General features: G+C 38.6%; 1 protein-coding gene and 1 pseudogene across 1 annotated transcript; both read left to right on the top strand.

Moving 5' to 3' along the window:
- The first annotated feature begins 289 nt into the window (after positions 1–289).
- On the top strand, positions 290–2,596 carry LOC104589997 (putative arabinose 5-phosphate isomerase). The gene is made up of 3 exons (XM_010248496.2): positions 290–1,040; positions 1,950–2,173; positions 2,269–2,596. The coding sequence occupies exons 1-3, from the start codon at positions 393–395 to the stop codon at positions 2,423–2,425; spliced, it is 1,029 nt and encodes a 342-aa protein (XP_010246798.1). The 5' UTR covers positions 290–392; the 3' UTR covers positions 2,426–2,596.
- A 3,161-nt stretch (positions 2,597–5,757) lies between these two features.
- On the top strand, positions 5,758–7,351 carry LOC104590002 (flotillin-like protein 4; annotated as a pseudogene).
- The last annotated feature ends 1,519 nt before the right edge of the window (positions 7,352–8,870 follow it).

Raw genomic sequence — 8,870 nt, 5'->3', positions numbered from 1 at the left:
CCTCCACCTGAATCGGAGGTAAAACGATAAACCTTATGAACATACTGCTCTTCTTAAAAAATGGAACAAACCTTATCTACGCAGCCCGAAGATCTCGAAAATCTTTCGTAAGACCCACGACTATTCCCGTATATAAAGAAATAAAACCTTAAGAAAAAGGTACGCGTGATTACTCACTAGCACTCAAGTTTTTAAGCATTAAGCTTGCATTTATAACATAATTACTTGTTTAAGTATCAAAGCGTACTTTGCAAGGTTGTCTATCTACGAATTCGCGTACTGTACCAGCAGGGTACGAGCACTTGCCAACTTTCTTATAGCAGAATGAATCCTCATTATTCAAAAGTCACCGGCATAGCTCCCTCGCTGCGGCAGAAACCAGAAGAGCAAAAATGGGGTCTCTCCCGCTATGTTCCGACCTTTTCTCACTTCCTAAAGAAACCCAAACCCTCATAAACCCTAACGAACTTCTCAGTCTCTTCAAATCGCAACAAAAATACCTGAATTATTTCTTTCAGAATCTCGATCTCTCTCAGGCCCTCTCCTTCACCCAGACCCTGTTGAACACCAAAGGTACTATCTTCTTCACCGGTGTTGGGAAGTCTGGTTTCGTCGCTCAGAAGATCTCTCAGACTCTCGTTTCTCTCGGCATCAGATCCGGTTTCTTGTCTCCCGTCGATGCTCTCCATGGAGACATCGGCATTTTGTCCAAATCGGATCTTCTTGTTTTCTTTAGCAAGTCTGGTAACACCGAGGAGCTTCTGAGGTTGGTTCCCTGTGCGAAGGCGAAAGGGGCGTTCTTGATCTCCGTAACATCGTCGAAGGGGAACTTGCTGACGAATGTCTGTGATTTGAATGTACATTTGCCTTTGGAGAGGGAATTGTGCCCTTTTGATCTGGCGCCCGTGACTTCGACGGCGATTCAAATGGTTTTTGGGGACACGGTGGCGATTGCTCTCATGGGTGCGAAGAATTTGACAAAGAATGGGTACGCAGCTAATCATCCGGCAGGGAGGATTGGGAAGAGTCTCATTTTTAAGGTCAGAATGATATGAATTGACTTCATTTGAATAATTTGTTGTCATCCAATTTCTTTATATTCTGTTTTTTATTTTTTTTTCTATTTTTGGTAGGAATTTCTTTCTGTTTGTGAGTTTGAGGACGCAGATCTGTATAATATTCAACTTCTTTACGTTTTACTTTGACCTTTTAATCCGAAAATAGAATCATGGTCCCTTTCTGGTAATTGGGATGTCTTTAGGGTGTTACGAGCTCCAAGTATTTTTGGAGCAAAGATGGAATTGAAATTGGTATTTTATGGTACGAGTAGCTGAGTTATGAACTGAGAGCTATTTGGGATGCTTTTGTTGTTTGGTGCGACTTCTCTTGGATTTCAGTCATTTTTGGTTGTTCAGATCTGATTCCTTAATAGTAGTGATTTATGAGAATATGATCTAAAAATTATGGTTTGATCAGGTAAGTTGATATAATGCTTTTGTTCTGAACCACGAAACCAGTTTCTGCTTGAGTTGATCGTTAAGTATTTTCTGATTAATTGTTTGATTTGGATTAATATTTGTCGATCTCAACAACCAAGAGTGGATAAAGATGTCTTTTACTCTCAATTGGTTTCTGTTGCATGAAAATTAACTAGCTTACCAGCTAAGATGTGTTTGAGGGGTCAAGGTTATTTTGTGGTGTAAGCTCCATTAAACTCTTGGGGGCCCTTTGATAGCAGCTGAATGCTGAACTGAAAAACTTATTGCTTTGTGTTTTATTGAACAAGTCTGTAAGGGGGTTGTGGGCTCCTTAATGACTGGAACTGAAGTTGGGTAGATCACTTCTCTTTGAAATTTGTATTATTTAATTACATGAACAGAGGGAATAGGAGTGAAAGCCATCTGCAGAGTGCAGATATAATTTAACTGGGTTAGTCATCTGGAATGCAGGTAAAGGATGTTATGAAGAAGAAAGAGGAGCTTCCAGTGTGTAGAGAAGGAGATTTGATAATGGATCAGCTAGTAGAACTCACAAGTAAAGGATGTGGGTGCCTGCTTGTTGTTGACAATGGGTACCATCTCATTGGGACTTTTACAGATGGTGATCTACGGCGCACTCTCAAGGCCAGTGGAGAGGGCATCTTCAAGCTAACAGTGGGAGAGATGTGCAACAGGTAAGGGAAATAGAGTGGATATATCTTTGTAAACAAAATGTTATCTTCTCCATGGCCTAATGAATATACCTACCAAAACTTCTTTCATTTTGCAGGAACCCAAGAACAATTGGTCCAGATGCAATGGCAGTGGAAGCCATGCAGAAAATGGAGTCTCCACCATCACCTGTGCAATTCCTACCTGTCATTGACCATCAAGACATTGTCATTGGTATCGTTACACTGCATGGATTGGTCTCAGCAGGCTTGTGAACTCTGTGTACCATGCAGAAAATGGTCTTTGTATTAAAATCGGGATCCTTGAATGAGATGGGGATCACTTTGTTCTTTTATTTATTAATTTTTATTCGTTGTGTTATTAGTGATGAGCCCCTTGACCATTCCTTCTGCCGAAAGCATTAAGAAAAGAATACCTTCATTGTGCACAAGCTCCTCCAATTTTGCTTCTCTGTTCAAAAAACCAAGCTGCAATTTTGACAGAAGGATGACTATTTCAGTTTCAGCTAGATTCTCAATCAACTCAAGGGGTGCCTACTGAGGAAATTTGCAGTCTTTCCCAGATTGAACTGTTACAGACTCAAACTCATACTCAACTACCTCAAACCAATACTCAATCCATGCTCAACTGTCACAAACCCATATTAAACCATTATCGTTGATACTCAACTGGTACAAACTGTTACAAATTCATTCTAAACCACTTTATTCTTACAATCCCATGCTCAAACCATTACAAGATAATACTTATCTGGTAAATTTGGTTAACGCCCATACTGAACCATTATACACTATTTTCCTGGTAATAAATAAAATTTCTGAGAGGGAGTACAGTCTATTTATCTCTAAATAAAAAATAGTTTTATTAATAAAAGACAAGGAGTACAGCAACTAGGGTGTTGACAGGTCACCACAAATTCATCTCCAAGATGACAAAAAAAAAAAAATTCAAACGAAAACAAAAACGAAAAATTAACTTCTAGATTCTAATTCGAATAGAGACGAAAAATTAACTTCCTTTGAGGCTCCTTCCGAGCTCGCTTCAACCATTATTAACCATATGGGAATGGGACTAGTGGTGGCAATTGGGCGGGTTGGGTTGGGTTATATAAAATTAAATGGGTTGGGTTAAATCCAAACCCACTTTAATCCAATCCAACATGCCCAAACCCATTAGTTTTATATTTATGTACGTAAAACAAAAAATTAACTCCTTTTAACAAATAGGTTAGTTATAGCTTAGTGGTAATAGTAGTTGCTATTTAACAAGTTAACAAGTGGTGAAGGTTCAAATCACATTATATGCATGTTATTTTTATACAAGCAGTAAAGCCATTTAAATATGTTTGGGTTTCGGATTTGACGAACCGCAGGTTCAAACCGGCCAAACCAACTTGAACTATCCAATTGGATTGTCTTCGAGGTAAGGTTCAAAATATCGATACGTCGGTAGGGGTGTTTCGATACTTGTTTTTTTACTTTTTTTTTTTTATTTTTTTTTTCAAAACTGGCTCAGGGGAGCCGGTCTAGGACTCCTCCATCCCCTGAACCGGTCAAACCCCTGATACACCCACTGGGGGGTATCGAAGGGTCCCAGAACGATATGTATCGACCGATACGGGCCGATACATAACGATACTTTGAACCTTGATCACATCAAGTTCAAGAGTGGTTGAACCGTTTCGATCTGGGTCAGTTCGATCAAACTAGACCCCGCCTGAACCGGTTCAGTCCGGTCAGACAAAACCCGATCGGAACGGTACCAGTTTAGTTCGGTTGGGCCAGACCCCCAATCAGGCCGGTTCAATCCGGTCGGACCAAGCCAGACCGATTCAGTCAATGGTGGATTGACTTGGGTAAGCTCATATCAGGTTTGTGCATGGGTTTGGGGCCGAACCGATTGGCCCAAAGCGGGTCAAAAGAAGTAAATCGGACCGGGCAAGATTCGAGTCGGGTTGAGCAGATATGAACTAAACCGGATGATCCAAACCAGACAAAGCAAGTAGGGTGGTTTAGGGTTTAGACCCTATCTGGTCCGACCCGTTTTGGATTCGGGTCGGCCCGGATCAACTTATATCGGGTGGAGCTGGGCTGTGTGAATAATGATTGGACCTGATGACCCAAACCGGGCAAAGCAAGCGGTACCAAGCCATCTTGTCCGAGATCTATTTCGGATTTGGGTCGACCCGGATCGGTATATGTTGGACCGGGATAGACCGCGTTGAACTAGTTCGGACTTGGGTCAAATTGATTTGGATTTATGTTGGGTAAAGTGTGTTGATTCAAGACAAAACTAAATTAATCAATAATTAATAGAAAATTAGTGCATTAATTATAAATTATTTAATTCAAATGAAGAAAATAAAAAAATGCTAAGGAATTAATACAAATGTTTGTAAGGGTTAATCCAACAGTTATCCACAACCCAACCCAACCCAACCCATTTAAATGGGCGGATTGGGTGATGGGTTGATCACACAACCCGCCAAGTAAATGGGCGGGTTAGGTGGGCTCAGCGGGTTGGGTGAAAAATTGCCACCCCTAAATGGGACGATGACGAATCGAAACTCAAATGTTAAAAGCCCTTACTGAACCATCAAAATCTAATATCAATTATTGCAAACAAGTACATACCTACCTATCTCAATATCAATTATATCATATACAATAATGCAGTTTCAAAGACTCAAAATAAAAGTAATCCAAATAAAAGAGAGATTTTTCCGCCACATGTGACTTATTTTTAACTTTTAAGCCATTTTTTTATAAATAACTAAGGGTCCATTTGGTTTGCAGTCAGGATCGGAATTGGAATCAGAACCAAAATTTCCAGGAATCATTAATTGGAATCACCAATTCCCAATGCTTGTTTAGTTCAAGTGGGAATCAGAGTCCGTTTTTAATCATTGTTGTTTGATTTATTTGGAAGTGCGAATTGGAATCAATAGAAAAATTTTAGTTTTATATTAGTTTATTAATATTTTATCATAATTAATCTATTATTTTATTGTTACTTTATTATTAATTAATTATTAATATATTTATCATCATCTTCTTCTTCTTTATTATTATTATTATTATTATTAATTACTACTACTACTACTACTATTACTAAATAATTAATCTATTATTATTAATTACTACTACTACTATTACTAAATAATTAATCTATTATTATTAATTACTACTACTACTATTACTAAAAAATAGAGTAAAATACAAAAACCTCCCCTGAACCTTCTAACAATCATAAAAACCTCCCCTATAGTTTCATTTTAGTAAAAACCTCCCTGCTATTTTTAAAAAAATTAAAAAAAACTCCTTTCGTCAGAAAACATTAAACCGATGATCAAATCTTTCCAAATACCTATTTTACTCTTTTGCATGTTTTTATTAAAATACGCCTGTCGACATATCGTCGTCTTTCCCTTCCCATAGACCTCTTTACCGTCTTCTCGTAACAAAAACCCGTGCCATCCACGAGTCCCCACTGGTTATAAATATACAAATTTGGCCCCCTTTTACATTCGATCTCTCTCTCTCTTCTTCTTCTTCTACTACGTCTCTTACGGTACTTGCCCACAGCCATGTATAAAGTGGCAAGCCCGTCGAAGTACTTAGTGATCACCGGCGTCGGGATACGTGACATCAAACTCGCCAAGAAGGCATAGGTCCTTCCGGGGCAATCTTGCACTATCTTCGAAGTACAGGCTATAAGCGTAGAAAAGCTCCCCTTCGTTCTCCAGGCAGTGTTCACTATCATGGAGAATATATATTTTTGACATATCTTTCAAGGTCTCATATGCAGCAAGGTCCATTCTTGCATAAGGAATAATCCCAAGAAGAGATGGAACAACACCTCTGTAGAAGGCTCGAGGCCCCTCTTGAATCCATATGTCTTTTGTTAAAGCTCTGAGTTTAGGAACTTTTCCACCTTCACAAGCACAAGTCTACAATCGAGTTTTTACAAGATCCATTATTGCAGGTAATGATAAATATTCTCAATAGTAGCCTCATGGGGATAGAGTTCTTTATCATCAATTTCAATCCCTGCAGAAGAGAAACTGCCAGGGCTTATAGGAGGAAAACAAACTAGCTAAAAAAGGAAATACTGCACATATAATTGGCAAGTCATAAATGGATAAAACCACAATTTCAAACCCTTCTCTCTAGCCACGTTAAGGAGCTTGTTCAAGGGATCATCGAGGGTGAGACTCGAGTTCTGGCAATGTCGATGACCATGGAGGAAATCTTCAGAGGAACCAAGGAGTTCAAGCAAAAAGTGTTCGAAAAATTTCAAATAGAACTCAACCAGTTCGACCTTCTAATCTATGACACCAACATTAAGTAGTTGGTCGACGTGCCCGGTCATGAGAACTTCTCATACCTTGGCCAGAAGACCCAGATGGTAGGCCAAGATGAAAGGTGAGATCGGAGCAAAGCTTCGTGAAGGGCAAACGAGGATCATATCAACCCAAAGGCAAGGAGAAGGGAAGAAGGAAGGGATTAAGGTGAAGACATATGTGAGGATATATGAGAACCAGAAGGAGGCCGATGTTGTAGAGGTCAACGTGGAGTTGACGACAAAGAAAGGGGGGTGGACTCGGCTGGCTTAGATGGCGGAAGTGGAGTCAGCAAAGGCGGTGACCATATGAGAGGCTGAGTTGTAGAGAGAAGTTGAGAGGATGAACGCATTGACCCGCATAGAGAAGCTCAGGGCTGAGCTACTGAGTAAGGCCAGTGTGGAGTATGAAACCCGGGTATAGAGCATTATCGATCAATCCAGTCATTCTCTTTTTGCTTTTTTTTTTTTTTAATAAATCCAACTGTTCTTGAGGAAATTTCTATGATTTCTGAGGAATTAACATCCAAATACATATCTGTTTGTAACACAAGGTTCAAGAAGTGAACTGGGAGCTTTATAGGAAACACAAGGCAAAAGAAGCAGTACTGTACGAGAAGTAGAAAGAGGCCGAGGCATAGAAAGCAATTGCAGAGGCATCTTTTTATGCTCGCCAACAAGTTGCAGACGCAGAACTGTATGCAAAGAAGAAAGAGGCCGAGGGAACAATGGTGCTTGCACAGGCGCAGGGCGCTGAGAACTATATGATGATCAATAACAGTGCACTGAGAACTATATGATGATCAATAACAGAATGTTCCAACAGCTTGCTAAGATGGAAATCGTCAGGGCGTATTTGGAAAGGGAAAGATTTTGAAAGGGTAAAATAGGTATTTGCAAAGATTTGATCACGGGTTTAACATTTTCCGTCATGATTATTGACGGAAGGGAGGTTTTTGCCAATTATTTTTTTTTTAAATAGCAGAGAGGATTTTACTAAAGTGAAACTATAAGAGAAATATTTATGATTGTAAGAAAGTTCAGGGGAGATTTTTATATTTTACCCTAAAAAGTGATACAAAATATAAGAATTTATACTCTAATATTTGCATTTTTACTCCTTCCAAACTAAGCCATAATTTTTATTAAACTCTGTAAATTCCCATTAATGGGGAGCCTGAAAGGGCCATTCCGGCCAAATAAACAGGTGGAGTGGGATTTGGGTATAGGACCTGAATTTCCGGTACTCTAATTGCAAATCGGATTCGGGTCGCTTGTCTTTGTGCCTTGCAAGTCAAATAAATAATGAATCAATTTTGGCATCCAATGAGATTCGATCATATACGCAGATGCTAATGTAACATCTAGTTAATGAAATACCAAAGGAAAATGAACAGAGAAAATGGATACCAATGGATACATTATAACATCAATAGTTTAGAACTATGAAGACCCAAGTGAAAAACATAATGAATCAAGTTGTTGGCATCCAGTGAAAACAAATTAATCTTGTATACTGATGATGATACAGCTTCCTTGTATAAAATGCCCAGGAAAAAGATATATAAAGGATAAATAGAAATGCATGCATATACAAGAATTAACTTTTGATTTGCACCTCTATTCATTTAGGCTCAGTTTGAAAGGAGTACAAATACAAATTTGTAGAGTGCAAAACTTTATATTTTGTATGTATTTACACAATATATATTTGTATTTGTATTCTACCAAACTGAGCCTTATAAGGACAAGGAGGAGGTTCCTTTGTGCAGTGGATAAAAAATCCAGATCACCCATGTCTGAGATAAAATTTAGGTTGTATTTGGTTGCAGTGCAATTTTATTTGCACTAATACAAATGTATGGGAGTGCAAATGAAAAGAATTCTGGTTTAATTTTATTGAGTTTTACTTTATTCTGCTTGGTCTTATTTTATTTCATTTGTATTGCAATCAAGCAAAATAAGGTAAATTTTGTACAGAAAACAAATCATAACTTGCTGTGAAATCATTTTCACTATTATGGTTCTGTATCAGTACAAATAAATGTACATTACAATTAAACACAACCTAAAGATCAAATGATAGCACGGTTGTGGTTAGAGGTGAAATTCCACTCAAACTAAGAGCTAGCTGATTCTCCCTGAAATGTATTGATCAATGCAGCATTGACTGGACATTTAGAGGTAAAGCACTGTTTCAATACGAGCCGTGAGAGCAATACCAAATTGAGGCAAACTCTGAATACTAAATATAACCCCAAAATAAGAGAGGCCAAGGTCGGCCAGTGAGACGATGGGGTGGCCATGTTTTGGACTGGCTAATGCTCCTCTACTTCTTCATATATGCATGAAGGAATG

This window comes from Nelumbo nucifera, chromosome 1, assembly GCF_055504915.1.
Source record: "Nelumbo nucifera cultivar China Antique chromosome 1, China Antique-T2T, whole genome shotgun sequence".
Classification (NCBI taxonomy): Eukaryota; Viridiplantae; Streptophyta; class Magnoliopsida; order Proteales; family Nelumbonaceae; genus Nelumbo; species Nelumbo nucifera.
The sequence above is the reverse complement of the archived record's forward strand: the minus strand, read 5'-3'. Positions and strand labels throughout refer to the sequence as shown.